At 37.1% G+C, this 19284-nt stretch overlaps 1 protein-coding gene across 1 annotated transcript in view; it reads left to right on the top strand.

Moving 5' to 3' along the window:
* pcxa (pyruvate carboxylase a) overlaps nt 1–19284 on the top strand; it is a 134209-nt gene that overhangs the window by 7463 nt on the left and 107462 nt on the right. The window contains exons 4-7 of the mRNA XM_065287068.2: nt 868–1033; nt 3682–3827; nt 4293–4410; nt 6437–6588. Coding sequence (XP_065143140.1) covers nt 868–1033; nt 3682–3827; nt 4293–4410; nt 6437–6588 — 582 coding nt within the window. The remainder of the gene's footprint in view (nt 1–867; nt 1034–3681; nt 3828–4292; nt 4411–6436; nt 6589–19284) is intronic.

The following is a 19284-nucleotide window of genomic DNA, read 5'->3' on the forward strand; positions in this document are numbered from 1 at the left end:
AGAAATTTAATTGCAACTGGAAAAGGCAAGAATTTTGTAGCTAGTTAAACAGGTTGCTGTTGGGAACACCATGGGTAGGATTGCCGGGGAAGTGTAAACACAGATTAAAATATGTTCCTTAACCTTAAATGGACTGTGAACTGCTTTGGATAAAATTGTCTGCTAAGTGCACATGTTTTTTTGTGCGGTATACAGTAGCCTACTGTGCAAAAGTCTTAGGCAACCTCCACCAGACTTGTTGTTTTAGAAGTTTTAATGTCATCCATATTTATTTTTCAATCTGTTTTAAGATACAAACAGAAATACAGGAAATATGTCAAAAAAATATTTTGAACAAAATAAAGTAAAGACTAATTTATTTAAAATTAGAAATAAAGATTAAATTTTATTTAGGTTTAAGAGATCCTGCAGTTATTGCTCAAGTGGAAGGGAAGTTTACCCTTAAAACTTGACACATCAGTTAACATTTTTATACAGATTTTAATACTATATACGCATTTTCTGTATGTATTCTATTAAATAGACTGAGAAACGATTATATATGATCACTATAACCTTGCAAAAACAACAAATCTAATTCTGGCATGGTGGCCTAAGACTTTTGCACAGTACTGTAAAAACTAAAATATGCAATCTGAAATCAAAATATGATCTCACATTGATTTGAATCTTTGACATGTCTTTACTTTGTGTAAAAATATAACCTTGATATATTTAATATTGACAATGTTTTTACTTGATGTTCATCAGCTAGGTTTTCACAGACAGGTTTACCCAAGATCATTTTGAATGGTTTGAATAGGGATTATTTTGTGACAGAATAATTGTTGTGCTGACATCTAATGTTTCGCAATCTATGTCTGGCAGGAGAATGACGTGGATGCCATTCACCCAGGCTACGGCTTCCTTTCAGAAAGAGCAGATTTTGCCCAGGCATGTGCTGATGCTGGGGTACGTTTTGTTGGCCCCAGCCCAGAGGTGGTGCGCAAGATGGGAGACAAAGTCGAGGCCCGTGCCATTGCCATAAGTGCAGGTGAAGTATCAAATTGCTGTTCTCAGTCCTGCTCAGCCTTGCATTAGTGTCCTTGAAATAAGTGACCTTTAAAATAATTTCCAGCGTTGTGAATGTGCATGCACAGACACAATGCCTGGTGTTCAGATAAAATGTTTGTTCTGTACACCTGTGACAATTTTATCTGTATATTGTGTCTCATAATGTATCCGCTTTGAAGACAATTGGCAAAGGAAGCAATGAAAAGCAACGTGGCATCCCCTTCCCCCAGTCACTGTCCTTCAAGGGAACAAAGTGTTGTTTGGAATTGACCCATAATCTGTCTCCTGCTACATCATCAGATTTATTTAAAGGAACAGTTCACATAAAAATTAAGATTTCTTGAAAATTTACTCGCCCTAATGCCATCCCAAATATGTATGATTTCCTTTATTTTCTTACATGGAAACATACAGATCACTGTGGTGAATTCAAAAATAGTGGCATAACTTCATACAGCAAAACACGCATGTGACAACTTGCCATGAGACTTGCGAGAACCAATGAGAATTGACAAGCCAGCAAATGGAAATTTACCATCCTGACAGGGCATGAAATTAACACCCGACCACGCGCCAAATGCGGGTGGATTTTGCAATTGGCGGGTAACACTGTCAATCTACCAGCCACATTGGCGGGTAGCCAATGCGAATCAGAGATGCGCGGGTCATTGTATAAACAACCCACTCCAGACCGACATTTTCAACTAACCCGCCCCGCCCGCAATTGTTCAAAATAGTTTTTAAACTTGACCGCGGCCTGAATATCAGTAAAATATTTTTGGATGACTCGTAACCGGCACCCGCTCATTTCTTATCAACCTGCGCATATCACCGATGCAAATTGAGTGATTCATTGAGAGGATGCGGCTGCTGTTTCGCAACGTTCATGCGATTGGAAAGAAGATGAGGCACTTCTCTGACTACGTTTGGATGTGCGAGTAAGTATTAAACTGGTGGTGAGATGGGAAGAGAATGCAATGCTGACATAGGCTACTGTACAATCGCAGTTGCACAGATGTATAGTGCTGCTGTGACGGATCAGAACTCTTGATGTGTAAACTTTAGAGAGAGTTGCGCTACTATGCCTTATACTGTAGTACATTAACATACATTTTGCGAATATAGTAATGAAAAACAACGTATGTGCGGCGTTTATGTGCGCAGTTTGTGCCCCCTCTGTCTCTGTGTGCGTGCCAGGTTTAAGGGGACTCAATAGGGCACATCGGAGAGACGCGTTCCTAAAAGCATGCAAACATAAAATCTTTCTGCTCTTGACAGGGCACATAAACAAAATGATCTCAACAGTATTCATTTTCTAATAAAACATTTCTTTATGTCTTAAGTGTATGTATAGAGAGTCAAAAACCAGTCTGTGCTGGTCTTAAAGAGACAGTAACCTCAATTAACCTACTTAAGTCTGTGTCATTAATGTTAATCAAACAACCTAAGACAAAGAGAAATTCACTTTTGTAGCTCTGAATTTTTTTTATATTTAATTCATACAATAAAGACAGTGTTATAATTCACTATTCGGGAAAAAAAAAACTGGCTGGTAAAAAGTCTCTGTGGCAGGTGGATTTCTAAATCCACCTGCCACAGTGGCTGGTGGTCAAAAAAGTTAATTTCAGGCCCTGCATCCTGATATGTATGTTTCTATGGATACATTACATATCGATCACTAAATAAGCTTAAAATATAATACATTTTTAGTGCTTTTGTTTGACTTCAAACGACAAATATTAGGCAGTTATTGATGGATGTTTGTGCTTCTGGAGCTTTGCCATGGTGGGTCCTCAATAAGAAGATAACATGATGGCATTGTATTATAAAATTTTTTGTTTGTGTTCAACTGAAGTCATAAACAACTGGGATAGGATGAAAGGTGAACTATATTAAAGTCCCAGTATGGGGAAATCTGTATTTTATTGTTGTTTATATGTCTATGTGGCGTTTTTAATACCAGTTTTAAGACAAGCCATGTGCAAATTCATCATTCAACACTATTGCTGAGTGTTTCCTCCATAAAATTGGAGACCGTCTCATACCCGTGGGTTAAAATCGCCTTGACCAAGGGTGTATAGTTACATTCAAGCTGTTTTAAAGCATGAAGGAACTACTTTGTGACGGGTAAAATACTTGCATTTAGCTACTGTGATGCTCAAAGATGAGTTTTAGAGGGATAGTTCACCCAAAAATGAAAACTCATTCGTCATTTTCTCATTCTCATGTTGTTCTGAACCTGTATGAATTTCTTTTTTCTGATGAACACAAAAGGAGATATTTTGATAAATGATGGTAACCACACAGCTGATTGTAAACATTGACTTCAATAGTAGGAAAAACAAATATGATGGAATTCAATGGGTACCGTCAACTGTAAGCTTACCATAATTTTTCACAATACTTCCATAATATTTGTTTTCCTACTATGTAAGTCAATGGTTACAGTCAGCTGTGTGTTTACCATTTATCAAAATATCTTATGTTGTTCTAAATCTATATGAATTTAAGAAAATGATGACATAATTTTCATTTTTGGGTCAAATTCTTGACTACAGGGAGACTTTAAATGTGTGTGAACTATTTCTTTAATTTGGTGTCCTCTCTTCCTCTGTGTTCTCTCTGCAGGTGTGCCGGTGGTACCTGGAACAAACGCTCCCATCTCGACTTTGCAGGAAGCTCAGGAGTTCTCTAAAACCTATGGCTTCCCAATTATCTTCAAGGCAGCATACGGCGGTGGAGGCCGGGGAATGCGTGTAGTCAGGGAGTATGAGGTAAGATGATACAAAAAAACAATAGGTTTTTCTTTTGTTCAATTCGTAACAAGGAGCCAATTTTGAGTCTTGGACTTTATAATAACCCAAAACTGGCATGTGTTAGAATCAGTGTAGTGTTGAGGCCCTTGCTTCTGACCCTGAATGCTTAAGATATTTGGACTTTATGCTGTTCAGCTACTCCTACTGTATGAAATGAGATATGGGTTAAATCCCAGGAAACACAGATACTAAATATATACCTTGAATTCACTGTAAGCAAGCATCTGGCATAGGGCTGTAACGATTAATCGTGCAAATGCGCGTTTTCTCAATGAAGGAATTACGATGAAATGCCGCCACATACAAAAGCCACATCGCAGCCTTGCGATTCAGAATCAGTTCAGACAGGCATTTGTAATGGGACACACGATTAATTGTAACATCCCTAATCTGGCAAATGCATAAATGTAAATGTCTGATCAGGAACTGGAGGAGAACTATCAGCGGGCGTACTCTGAGGCACTTGCAGCCTTTGGCAATGGAGCTCTGTTTATGGAGAAGTTCATAGAGAAACCCAGACATATCGAGGTCCAGATCCTGGGTAAGTGACTTTGTCTACTTTTTGGTCATTGGTTTGTTTTAAGTCAATATTTGGTAAAGAAGCCCAGTATTTAAAGGAAAACACCATCGTTCACCAGAATATTTTACTATGCTCTTACCTCAACTTGGATGAATTGATACATGCCTGACTTTTTTCAATGCATGCACAATGCAGGGGTTCGATAAATAACAATGAATTAAAAATGAAATCATAAAGCGTAAAAAATAAATAATTTTCACAACACTAGGATATAAGAATACTGAGAACACATGTAAAATTGGACAGATATATTTTATGTACCAATAAAATGACTAGATGAAGGTCCAACAGGTCCAAACATGTTTTTGAAGTTAAAAGTTAGCAAATATGCTATTAAATTATAGAAATATTTACTTAAAATTAAGGCTGTCAAAAGAGTTATCGTGATTTATCGTACAAAATAAAAGTTTGTGTTTTCATTTGTGTGTGTATTGTGTGCAATTATCATCTATATATAAATACACACATACATTTAAGAAAATGTTGTTTATGTATGTTTTATTTATATATAATTTATATTAAAATCAAAATAAATATGTATATACTAGGGATGCACGGAATCCAGATTTTTTTCGAAACCGAATACTATTCGCATCCTTATTCCATTAACACTGTAAAACACATTAATGAAGTAAACAACATCCACAGCAGTGTATTTTTCATTTTATTTAATTTTAACTGTAAATAAAAAAGGATAGGCAACATTATGCCAGGATGACAAGTGGGAAAAACTATTTTGACAATTACCATAAGCCTACGCATAATGAAAGCGATGCGGTGCGACACGCTTGCGTCCGCGAAATGTGAACCGCCCCTAAGGCTCACCGAAAGAAAAAGCTTATCTCCACGTCAGCACCCGATGTGTGTAATCAACGACCGCGTGACGTCGACCAGCGTAGTGCAAGCCTAGGGTTCGGTTTGGTGGAAAAAAAATCTAGGATTCGGCCGAACCCCGTCAAAAAGCCCAGTATTCGGCTGAATCCGAATCCTGGATTCGGTGCATCCCTAGTATATACATTTGAAATGTTTCTTAAATACATATGCATGTGTGTGTCTTTTATATATACAAAATTAATGGTAAGACTTTACAATAAGGTTCATTAGTTAACATGAACTAATAATGAACTGCACTCATACAGCATTTATTAATCTTTGTTAATGTTAATTTCAACAATTACTAATGCTTTATTAAAATCTTGTTAATGTTATTTAAACTAACATGAACAAACAATTAAAAGCTTTATTTTTATTAACTAACATTAACAAAGATTAATAAATACTGTAACAAATGTATTGCTCATGGTTTGTTCATGTTAGTTAATACATTAACTAATGTTAACTAATGAACCTTATTGTAAAGTGTTACCAAAATAATTATACACCGTGCATACATATATATTATGCAAAAATAACTTTAATAGCATAGAAAATAAGTCACGATAAATCTTTTCACAGCCCTACTTAAAATCTTTCATATTCTTAGAGGACATTTTGCAGTGCCAAATGCTTGTACAGATGAGTTTATTAGGCATTCACACAATTTTTTTTAAATAGTAATCTGAATTCATCAACATTGGAGTGATGATTAAAACATATTTGTGTACACAGCTTTTGTGATTTGTGTGTTGTCAAATTTGCATGACCTTTTCTGTGCCAGCAACACTTGTTCACAGTAATTATTGAATGGGACCCAAAAGCACTCTCCAAAAATCTCTAGCAGCAAATTACATTTTTGTTGGGAATAAATACATTGTCTGAGAGTTAATTAAAGCATGTTTTGATATTTGCATAAAACACACTGTTCTCAACAACAAACAGAACGGTACAGTGCTCCATTGCCTACTCATTTGCTTAGTGTTTATTGATCAGTTATGTGATTGTTTATTATATTTCGGAGAAGCGCTACCAGATGGGGTTGTTTACAGCACCAGATGGTTTTAAGACTTCTGTGTAACGCTCAAAGAGTTGATTGGTCCATTGTGTGTAGGAGATAAATACGGCAATGTCATTCACTTGTACGAGAGGGACTGCTCCATCCAGAGGAGGCACCAGAAGGTGGTGGAGATCGCCCCGGCCTCGCAACTCGACCCGCACCTCAGAGACCGACTGACCGCTGACTCCGTTAACCTCGCCCGACAGGTACAAATGAGCACATCTGACAGATTTACATACAGTTTGAAAAAAAGCCAATGCAGCCATGTTAAAAGGAAGGAAGGCTTGTATGTCAGGATGCAATACACCGCATTATACAGCAGGTAGCGCTGTTGTGCCATTTTACAAATCGGAGCTTGATAACAGCCATAATCAAACTTTTCCATTCACCCAGTTCATGACATTGACATATGCTATAACCAAAACATGTGCTGCAACATACAAGCTGTTACTGAAACACATCAACATCTGTTTTCAAAGAACAATATAGCAATCCATTACTTTTACTGATGCACTGATGGAAAATTACATTAAATTTACATGCATTTCTTTTTGAGCATATGCTAGTCCGAAGAAAAATGCATGGGTGTTGCTGTTTGTTGTGATTTTATCCGCAGATGTGAAAAATGTGTTTTTTCGGCAGATATTTTTAGCTCCAGGCTACAAAGGTGTGGGTCGATCTAAAGCTGCACACCAACCAAAGCCCGGCATGTTGTTCACATTGTAACACAAATAATGAACACTGTTTGCATTGGTAGTGTGTGGCTGTTAGATAGATCACACAAGTGCAGGTGGATCCTCAGTGTGCATGACATTCAAACAACCATGAAACTCAATCAAAAGCATGATTTCTTGACATAGCCCGTACAAACATGCATATATATATCTGATGGAACAGAGCGGCCACAATCTGAACGTTTGATTCATATTAAACAATAAAATTACATGCAACTATCTGAAATGGCCGGATCCAGACTGTTTAGTGGGATTTACCCCTTGTCCTAACTGGGCGAAACACTATAAAGTCACAAGCAATTAAATTCTTTCGAATTGTCCTATACAGCTGTGACAAATGCAGCAATGTTTCCTGGTTTCTCTGCCAACTCCACCATTTTCTTTGTCCCAAATCCCTTTTCTCATAACTGTAGATTAAACATGAAATGTGTTCTGATTGTTACAGCAGTTCTGCAGTCAGCTTGAACAAATTTCAAATTGCTTGCCACTGGAAATTTGTTACGTCATGTTGGATAAGTTCATGTTGTCTGAGGTTTCAGGTGTATCCGGCATATAGTTTTATAATCCAATTCTTATTGAATTTGACAGACCCAAATGGATGTTTTAAAATCCTGTTGTTAAAGGGGGAACAATAATTGATAAGCTCAGATGCAAAAGCCACTAAATGCCACCTCCGTCAAAAATAAGATAACGATAACATTTGCTTTAAATCTGCTTAATCCCATTCCGAAATACCGCTTATTGGTGGAATCCGTTAAACGCCACATCAATTTTTTATTAAAGTCCTCTAAGTGCACAGCAGATGATTGGATGAACAATGACCATGTGCAAAACGACCGTGGACCACATTTAAACTTGTTTCACTTGACAGTCCTTCCAGAAAAACGCTGATTTTTTTGGTGATAGTTGCAGGCAAAAATCCTTGATCTTGCGGCAAATTTTCCTAAAAAATGCGATGAAATATTCTGGACATTTTAAGCAATTTTATGCAACTGTTTGCAGCTTTTAATAACGTTCTCATGACGTTCCCATGGCAACAGGTTGAAAAATGCATCATGCAACATTTTAGAAGTGGATTTTTTTCGCAAAAAAAGTTTGCATGCACTTAGAGGCATGAGAGACTGTCAAAAACCAATAAAATTACTAAAGATCCATAAAAAATACTTAAGGCATTTCATTTACTAATAACCTTTTCATTGCAATTAAAGTGAAACTACTGAACCTAAACTTAAGAAACTGAGGAAAAAATGCTCATTTACAAGAAAACATGTCAGACATACTTTTTTCTTGAAATGCATGACCTTTACTTGTAATTGTGTTCGGTGTTTAATGAGCTCATTTTTGGCCTGTTTGAAGCAAGAGGTTAACAGCACAATGACATAAACTTAAAGGTTAATAATAATAATAAAAAATTACTATTAACAATATCTGATTAAAATATCAGGTCCCCAGCTCCCTCTCAGATAAAAGGTACAAAAATTGTACTGTTTTGTCACTGGGACAGTACCTTTTAAAGCGGTCCTAATATTTTGTTACCAATATGTACCTTTTTTTGGTACTTTTTTGAAAAGGTACCGCCCCAGGAACAGCTTTGTACCTGGTACTTTTTTGATAGTGCAGTGTGGCATTTCAAAACCAGCCAATGGCCCATCAATGTAGCCCTAAAGCCCAAACACAAACACTGAAAATATGTAAGCCCCATACATTATTTACAGTCACTGTTATGCATTGCCAATTTTTTCTTGAATTATCACTGTATAGTAGTAATCATAAACACAGGCTATTATTATAAATAAAATCATAATGCCTTAAGATGGACAACCGATGAACAAAATCCTTCCACCTTCAACCCACAGCAAAAAAAGACAACCCGCAGCAACAGTTTAAAAATAGCCCATTTTCATGGGAAAACTGCGGACTTGGCAACCCTGCTTTCCAGTCCATGTCAGAATGTTTCTACTATTTAATAATCTAAATCATACAGTGACTTGAGTGGATGCAATGAATTCAGTGACGATGCAATGAACATCTACTATACAGAAGTTAGTTTTCGGACTATATCACAGATCGAATAATTATGTAAATTCCAGTCTAAGAGGATTGTTTCCGCCATACTAAATCTAAGCCCAAATACATGTCACGCACAATTGATTCTAAATATGAGACTAGAATAGAAAGCTGTGTCAATATGCATCAATCATCATCAGCAAACTATTCCCACAACTCAAATATGATGAATTATGGTGATAACACAACGCAAGAGGGCAATACACTATACCTGGCAAAATTTGAAATGATCGAATGCAGTGTTGTAATTATTCTTCATCTATTACATTACGAATCAAATTTCGCAGTGATGTTTATCACACATAGTTGTGTCATTTGGGGATTGTGAAGGGGAATTAGATTAGTAATTTAGAGTAGTTTAGTAGCTGATGCTGTTTAAGGAAGAGACAATATAATATTATATAACAACACTGTGTGCCACCATAAAAAAGGGAATATTAGTAAGTGCGTTACTTATTTCCTTCTAAATTTTGGTAGAATTTTGATACTGTTTTTTTTATTAAACAAATTTTAACTAGTTGTAAAATTAATGTGGACATTAATGTTTTTTTATGTCCGTTGAGTTGTGTTTTGTGTGTGCATGTGCAAGCACATCCACACTCACACTTTGCTTGGCATTACATGGCTGCCTTGCAGAGTTTGTGTCAGTCCAATGAATCACAAACATGACATTTATCGCACATTATTTATATAGCTACTGACTATTCATGAAAGTTCTTGCACATGCGCTCGGGGGACTATTACAAGAAATGTTGGAGACGTTTTTAAAGAGCCAATTTTAGATCTAGAGTTTCTAGCATTCATAATGATTTTCTGAGAAGCTGACATTAGTTTAGAACAACTTGCACATTAAAAAATTATTCCAGTCTGTTATCATTTTTTCACATGCACACGTCACACAAAATACAGTGCTGGTCACCTGACATCTTTTAAATTCTCTACTGTTATTTGAATAGCATTCTGGTCTGTATGAATGAGTGCATTACCATTTGGTCTGCCATTCAGCAGTAAAGCAAAGTAAATGTACTTTATCTCAGGTATGAGCTTGCAGTCTCAATCTAATCTAATAAGATGTTAGACTAGGTTTTATAAAAATGCCAAACTGTGTGTGTGTGTGTGTGTGTGTGTGTGTGTGTGTTGTACAGAAAAACTAACATTCAAAACAAAGTATAAACCAAATCATAAATCTCATGAGCTTGTTCATTAAATTAATTTCTCAAAAGTAACTCTTAAAAGGATAGTACATCCAAAAATAAAAATCCTGCCATCATTTCTTTGTTCTGCTGTATGCAAAGGAAAATATTCGTAATCAAGCAGAAAACAGGAACACCAAATTTACTTCCATAGTATTTGCTTTTCCAACTACGGAAGACAATTGTGCTCATAACATCTTCCTTTGTGCTCAGCGGAATAAAGAAATGAATGCAGGGCTGTTATAACTTAGGGGTAAGACAGTATTTTCATTTTTGGATTGTAATCTGTTTAAATCAGTCTGAGTTTTATCATTTTACTGAATCTTTAATGAAAACTAGAAAAATCATTACTTTTATAAACAGTGAGTCACTAATATTGATTTTACACATTATATTATCATAATTTTTGTATATATATATTTAAATGTAGTTTCAGGGCTTTAAACCATTTGGATAGTGGACTCCACCTCCTGCAAAAACAATTTTGTTGTAAACTGAGCATGAGTATGAAAAATGTGACACTTTGTGTGTTAGTAAATGGGAGAGTGAGTAAGAAATGAGAGAACTTTGTGGAGGAGAGAAATAAAGGAAGAGCATGCTCAAATTTCTCCTCCATCTGTTTTTCATATGAACCAGAGAAAGATGGAGAAGATGGCCAGGCTTGCAGATATCTCAGTGCAAGCATTAAAACCTCATTTGAGCCTTTGACATGTTCTCTCCGACACTTGAAGCTTCTTTCAATCTCATTTCCTGTTGCAATTCCTGAGTACAGGTTTTTATGACCCCTCAATCTTATAAGTGCAGCAGAATCTATCCTCCTGTTATTCCACGTTTGACTCCATCTAATATCAAAAAAATCTCCCTCACTCTCTTGTAAAGTATTAGTTCACCCTTAAAGTAAGTTACTCATCCTAATGCTGTTTCAAACTTAGATATTTTTTCTGCTTTGGAACAAAAGATGTGTTTAGATACAAAACCCTTCAAGTGCATCTGACATGTTTTCTTGTAAATTAGCATTTTGTTACCAGGCTTTTACGTTTAGGTTCAGTAATTTCACTTTAATGGGAATGAAAAGGTTATTAGTCAGTGATTCGAATGCCTTATTTTCACAAATGTCACTTAAGGGTGCACTCATATTATCCAAACCAAACCATGCCCCAGCACGATTGTCCCCCCAGAAGCACTCGCTCACACTGTACTTTTATCGATCCGAGCCCGGGCGCGCTTTCATCATTAGGATGCGATTGTTTTTAAAAAAGCCGGACATAAAGTGCTCTCTTAACACTGGAACCCACCGTAACGTTCAGTCTGTGTTTTTTTTGGGGGGGGTCATTTGGTGCATGATGACACACAGACCTTTCACATGCGTTCATATTGTTTAGTTAATCTGTCACGTGTGCAGCTTTGTCATTCATGTAACCCTGCTCCACCCATCAGAAGGTTTTTACGGAGGCAAATGAAGTGAGTGGTCACGCAATTGACGTCTCTCCTTTTGAATCGTGATCTGGTGCGATTGCGCTCACACTAACTTTTCGCGCCCAAGTGAACTGTGCCTCAGCCCATCTCTGCAAGTGGGCCCGGGCTCGTTTAACCCTGGTGCAGTACAGACAATCACACTAGTCAAACGACCCCGGCTTTGGGGGTCAAACGCGCCTGAGCGCAGTTTGGTTTGCATAGTGTGAGTACACACGTAGTCCTTTCATTGGTATTTAACACATTCTCCACTTCTAAAAAGTCTCTGATCACTCTTCAATGTCCTTTTTGAACTAAGGGATAAGGTTAAAAATGCGTCAATATCCTAATATATTTGGCAAACCTCCTTCAACTGGGTAAAAAAAACTCTTGCACCGTAATGTACGGGCACCGTCCATCATTCAATTCTTCTTTTGAGGACTTTGCTAAAAAAATCTGCATTGTGTTTAATGGATTCTACCAACAAACCGTTATTGCCATGCTTCATTTGTTCTCTTTTTACCAGTTCTCAAATATGGGTAGGTTTCTTCAAAAATACAAAATTTTCAGCAAAAGGCTGAGATAATTAAATTTTTGTGAAGGAGTTTTGATAGAGATCAGATTCAGAGCAATGATCAAAACATACAATGAGTTGTTACTGTTTGCTCTTAGGGAATACTTTCGGGTTTTATAAGTTGGGTAAGAGCACCACCTGGTGGATAATAGTGGAAATACGGATTGGCAGAAAAACATGTCATTGGCAGCGAAGCGTTTTCTCGTCAATGGCAGGGAAAAAGTTAAGTAGATTTGGAGCAAACGCATTTGAGTGTTTAATACATGCCGAAAGCATTAGGTCAAAATGTAAGGAATAATTGACGACGGGCCGAGGATTTATTCAAAAATAAGTCAGGTAAATTTTATTTATATAGCGCTTTTCATAATTGCTTAATTGTTAAAAGCCGCTTTACATTTATGTTAAAAAAATCAGTGGACACCAAATGTTGCAGAGTATGGCGGCTAAGATTAAACCGTACTAGCAAGTGTAGTAATAATGTAACCTATGGAAGAGAGTTCTAAGTTAAGCCAATGTCAGCTGACTCCCTAGGGGTTGGAAAAAACTCTTAGGAGAAAAAACCTAGTTTTATTAGGGGGGTTAAAAGTCATTTTTGATGGATAAAGCCCTTGAGAGAGAGAGAAAGAGACATGGCTGATTCTATAGAGGATATGTTTCACATTAGATACTATATTATAAAATGTCATTGGAAAAAAATTTGTATATATTACATTATAATATAATATAATATATAATATAATATATAATATAATTTAATGTGCATATATATTGGGCAGACATTGGCTGGGCATCACGTTGAAGAAAGGCCCATTGATCAGTGGTGTGATAAGACACGCAAAGAGAAACAAAATCCTATTAGCATAGGGGCCACTTGCAAGTAATGCAGGTGTCAAACAATATAGTAGTAGAATATCTGCTCTGTATAATGCACACCCAAGCTGGTAATGTGGCGCGATGCTAAGCGGTGTTATTTTCAAATAATTTAAAGGACTGGAGTCAATTATTCCACTTGTACCACATTTACCATAAACATTGCTCTGGTGGCTATTTTTAAGACATTTTAAAACTTAGGTGTGCATTTTACGTAAGGAATAATGTACAGGCAGCAGGTTGTTATTGCAGAAATAAGCCCTGACAGTGGAATCAGGTTGTATTTCACATTAACAACCTGCTGCATGTACATTTTCATGCTTATTACGCAGCTATTTACCTCATAAGTATGGTAAGGAGCATTAAATAAATGATCAAATCAAATATTTAAAATATTATATCACGATAAAGATCTTCTGTGAGGGGAAAAACATGTTTACTTTCAGTTTTAATATAAGACCAGACATTCAAATGTCACAAACACACTGTTTTGTTGAATCATTTGTAAATATAATGCTGGAGGTTATTAAAAGACATTAATATTTATTTTTGTGTAATATTAAACTGTACCTGCCAAAATTATTTGCATTATCTGGGTTTCCATGTGTTATTAGTTTTGAGTGATAGTTATCTGAAAAGAATGAACCTTGGATTGTCATGACAGGCCAATCAGAATAAAGCATTTTAAAGAGCCATGATATAACATTATCTAATTTTGACAGAGGTGTTGTTTAGGGGCTTTTGCATCCAAGTTCGTGCCAGAACATACATCATAGCGATTGATCATGGTTACTTAAAAAAAGTCAGAGAAAAATCTCTTGCCACTGCAGAAGTCAAGATACAGAGTAGAAGTTTCACACAAACTCTGTTAAATAAAGATGGTGTTTTTCCTGTTCATTAGGACTGTATGTCAGTGGAATTTAAAAGCTTTGCATTATTTTCTCATTCTTCATGTTGGGACAAACACTATTTGATTTGACTTGAACTGACCTTTAGCAGACGTTCAGTTTTGTTTCCAGAGCTTGCCATTAAGAATATGAACTTCGTGCTGGTGAGTTATGAGATGTCTCCACCATGTCCTTGTTAATAAAAACAGACAGATGTGTTTTTGTTCTCCCTGACCTTCAAAGCCAATCGCCATTTCACGCTCCTGTTGTATTTTTCTGCACAGAATTTCTTTTTTTCTCTGTCTCTCAATGCTCGCGGCTCAGGGTAATGACGTTTGCCAGAACAGATTTCCTTACAATAGTCAATTTTATTTTAGTTTATTTTTTCAATTTATTCGTCAAAGCTGACCCTGTGACGTGAAGCCTTATAATCTGTCTTTTCTTTGTTGGCAGCCTATTAAATGGGCAACAACAAATCTTTGAAGAAATAAATTCTGTGTGCCAATTATGTTGCATTTTTTTTGACCCGTTCTTTTTGGGGCACTGGTCAAATTGATGTGGCTACTGTTTGAAGTTCTTTCATTTGATCGGTCTGACATCAGGAAGGATGAATGAGACATTAACATGACAAAAACATCTCCCCTGTTTTAGCATCTTTTTCTTTTTTGTTTTATGCCTGCTGTTGCCATGGAGACAGCTGCTCTACCCTGAGTGCCTGAAGCACAGGTTGGGGATCGTAGCCTTGATGTGGTATCAGACCCACAGTCAACATTTACTGTTATAAGCCCCTGTTTGTGTGTATAGAAACCAAAGCGTCTGCTGATGTTGATTGTGATCATAAATTGTCTTCACTGCTAATCATCAGCGTAAGATGAGGATGTGTGCATAACAATGTTTAACTTCAATGATTGCGTAATGCAAGCATCTGTTCTCGGCTTGTCAGAATATCTGGTTTCTTACAATCGCTTACTGTCTTTCCAGCGAGGATTTAAACCTGGTTAGGATTTGAGTGAAGTCTAATGTAAACGTGTAATGGAACAGTTCACTCTTAAAAATGAAGGTGCTACATAGAGGAAGTATTGTTCTATAAAGTACCTTTAGCATCCGAAAAACTTTTGTGTTGCACATAAGGTTATTTGTAGTGGAAAAAAGTTTTACAGAATATATAAAGGTAAAAAGTAATTATTCTTAAGAACTTTTGAGTTTTTTTGCTAACCAAAAATGGTTATTCTATGGCATGCATGTGAAGAACCTTCTGTAGCACCTTTTGTTTAAAAGCCTTAACTTTTCATTGAAATTAACACAAAATTAGATGAAAATTAGATGCGTGATATATTTAAAGTCTGAAACTGTACAAGGACTTTGGGTGAGGAACCGACTGAATGTGTAAAGGGGTGGTCCAAAGACTTCCATTTAAACGCATGCAACTGCATCAGACCGAATATGCAAGCTCGTGCCAAGATATTTTGCACTTACTGCATATCAAAGTTTAAGTCTGGTAAACTTTGGTCCGATTTCTCCACATGATACGAATTCACAGGTCAGTGGACAGCATCACGGCGTGACCTTTCTCTTTACTAAAAAGCAAAGATTGTTGAAGCTAACTTAGATTGACGAAATGCTCACCACCCGTTTTTGCAGTAACGTCTGAAAAATATTAGCATGTTCAAAGTCCTGTGTTACCACACCTTAAGTTGTTGCACATGACTGCAGTGACGCCGATGACATGTTATCCTCAGACATGTTTGCAAAGTTTATTATTCCAAACTTACAGAGTGTGCCTCCCTTAGACCTCCCTCAGGGGCGCACCAGATAACACGTCAGCCATGTGGTACGTCGTCCGCGTCACTGCTGTCATGCGACTTTAGTCTTGCGCATGCACTTCACAACAGATGTGAAAGAGAAGACAATGCTGAATATTTACAATTTTTTTCATTTTTGGACCAAAATGTATTTTTGGACCAAAATGTATTTTCGATGCTTCAACACATTCTAAATGACCCACTGATGTCACATGGACTACTTTAATGATGTTTTTATTACCTTTCTGGACATGGACAGTAAACCGTGCATAGATTTTCAATGAAGGGTCAACAAGTTCTCAGACGAAATATAAAACATCTTAAACTGTGTTTCCAAAGATGAACTGAGGTCTTACGAGTTTGAAACGACATGAGAGTGGGTCATTAATGACATAATTTTTTATTTTTGGGTGAACTATCCCTTTAAGAGTCTGATTTAAAAATGCTCATTAACAAGAAACCATGCACACTTAGCGGGTTTTGCATCTGAACTCTTCATATCAGGCCCGGCGCCACAGGAGGGCAGAGGGGGGCAGGGCCCCCCAGCTAAATTCAGTCTTATACTTTGAAATAACATTTGCGTTAATAACGTGTATAACTGAATTCATCCAATGACCTCAACAATACTTAATCTCAGGTGAATGGATTCGACGTGCAAATAATGCCTACATGAAGGTGCAGTACAATTCAGCAACCTAGGTGGCGTTTTCTTGACGTTTCAGTCTGTGAACTCATGCGAGCAAGTAATATCACTGTCACTATCACCTCAAAGCAACCTGTGTAGATGAATCAGACATTATTAATAAAGCTGAACAACGGGCTAACGAGAGACGAGGATAATTCGCAATTTGGGGAGTCCAGTCAGAAGCGGGAACAATTCAAAGATAAGTGCAGGTGAGGATTCAGATGGGCAGCATAGAGATTGAAAAGCCATCCAGGACCATAGACAGCGCAGAGAGTGACAAACCAAGGCCATCAATGCAGACAGGAGATAAATATGCTGAGCGAAGACACATAAAATGTACGTAAAAATTGTTTAATTGTTCTTTAATAGTATTGCTCATTATGGTTCACAAAGCAACAGTTTTATTTTTCCTTTTTCTCTCCTTTTTATGTGAGACCGCTGCGTAGCATTATAATAATCCGAATGATATTTTTCCACACAATATAATACCTCCCATTATAAGAAAGCAGTGCCACAAACATTAAACTTACCATAAAATAGTTGTAAACTTCTACATACTGTGCTTCTGTTTATTCAATGTATTTTTTTTAGCAGTTGAGTTGTTTTAGTCATAGTTTTTTCATTTACAATAATACTTACATTTATTTGATATTATTTATATTCTATGTTTAAGTTTTTAATTTAGATTTTTTTCCAGTTAATTTAGTGCTTCAACTTTAACATATTCTAGTCACTTCGTTTTCGAGAACGGACGGCAGTCCTGATGTTCCAAAGTCAGATTTATCTTGGCAGTTTGCTTTTGTGTCTTCTTTGCCCATGATGATGATATGACAGCGACATTGGGGCTGTTTACACTTGGTTTTAAGATGTATTTTCATCGATCGGATCACAAGTGGACGAGAGAGACATATTACGTTTACACCTGGTATTTAAATCCGTCTCTTTTGTCCACTTTCGACCGCTTCTGTCCTGAATACTGTGAGGGGGTGGTCTGAGACGGTGGGCGAGTCTCTCTGCTGTCATTCAAACCCGAGCGGGAGTTATTATGAGTTTATATGGACGCAAACTAATATTATGTCGGAGTCCACTGCTTGGTTAGCAAGTGAACATGCTGCACATTGTTTTTACGTGTATATGTTAGAGCTTTCTCCGAATTTTCGGCGCAATTGATGAAATGGGATAGCGCAACTTTCACATGCTTTCAAAACGAAACTACGGAGATCAGCCACTTTAGTTTTATCAATGAAAAGCTAAAAATAGCGCTGTTCACCGTATGTTCACGCCAGAAGTCAAAAAAAGACGTAAAACTTGTGTTTAATACCTCAGATTAGATAAATGGGCGGAGAGAAGGTGGTCGCGTGTGGCTGTTCGAGCGCATTCAACCACATGTGCGTTCCGTAAATCCAAAGCGATCCGATCGAAAGTGGTTTCGGCTACTTCTGGATGTGGTTGAAAGTGGACGAGCTCAAAACTTTTTGAACACCGTTTACACTTGGCATTAACGTCGTCCACTTGTGATCCGATCGACGGAAACACATGTTAATGCCAAGTGTAAACAGCCTCATTGTTAGCTCGTGTGATTTGCATTTAAGGAATGAATGTTTGAAACATCGCAGGCTGAAAGGAAACCTTTGTAAAACGCCTAATATTTCCTAGTGAAAGTCGAATGTGTAGGCATAATACAGGCAAAAATATAGGTAGCTGTAATAAATAAATAAGGAGCAGGAAATCAGTCACAACAAGGTATAGTGTTGCCATCTTGGCGCCAGCCCTGCTTCATATATACACTTAAAGTTTTTCCTGGGTTCTGGAGGTCTTACTTTTAGACTAGTCGAGTCAGTTACAAAACTTGCGGTTAAACAACAATTTAGTAAAATTAGTAATAGCGAACATCTGTAATTGTCATGTATTGATGAAAATGGACCCAGGAAACCTCAGTCTGTGATATCTTCTGTCTTTTGCTGGAGTCCATGAGGAGATCGTGTGTATAGTATGAGTGCTGTGAAGTAATTAGAAATTGTATCAAGCTGTGAAACTCATGATTACTAATTTCTCCCCCTTCTTCTCACTCACCAACTTTAGTTTTCTCAGTGGAATGCCATCTGTCTCTCTTTCTCTCTCTCTATCTCTCTCTCTCTGTCTTTAGTTTAATTGCCTGTCTGTACCTTGCTTCATGTGGACGCTCTGAGCTCCGTCTTACTTTCATCTCTTTGTTGGTGCTGGTCTAATAGTTTTAATCTGCTCGCTGTATTTCAGTGTGTGAAAGAGAGCGTATGATGGATGTCTGGGCACGCTGTCTTTACATCTACGCGTGGTCTCTCAGGTCTTGTGTGATTTCTGAGGGTGTGTATGAATGTCATCCAGGACTTTGTAGGGTTTGTTTGTTTGATCTCAGTGTGTGTTGACAGCCTGTTTTTAAGGACGCTTAAGATGCTGTATACATTTGTGTGTGCGTGTGCGTTTCAAAATGTCTTATTTTGGGAAATTTGGCAGACTAAGAGAGGACTAATTGGATCACACTTCTGTGAAATTTGGGGATGAGATTTTGGGAGCCCCCTGTTGGGTTGTACGTGTTGATGGACATGGACGGACACGTGTTCATGTATTCGTGTCAAGACATGGCCTAGTAATCTCCTAT

This window comes from Paramisgurnus dabryanus, chromosome 18 (genome assembly GCF_030506205.2).
Source record: "Paramisgurnus dabryanus chromosome 18, PD_genome_1.1, whole genome shotgun sequence".
Taxonomy (NCBI): domain Eukaryota; kingdom Metazoa; phylum Chordata; class Actinopteri; order Cypriniformes; family Cobitidae; genus Paramisgurnus; species Paramisgurnus dabryanus.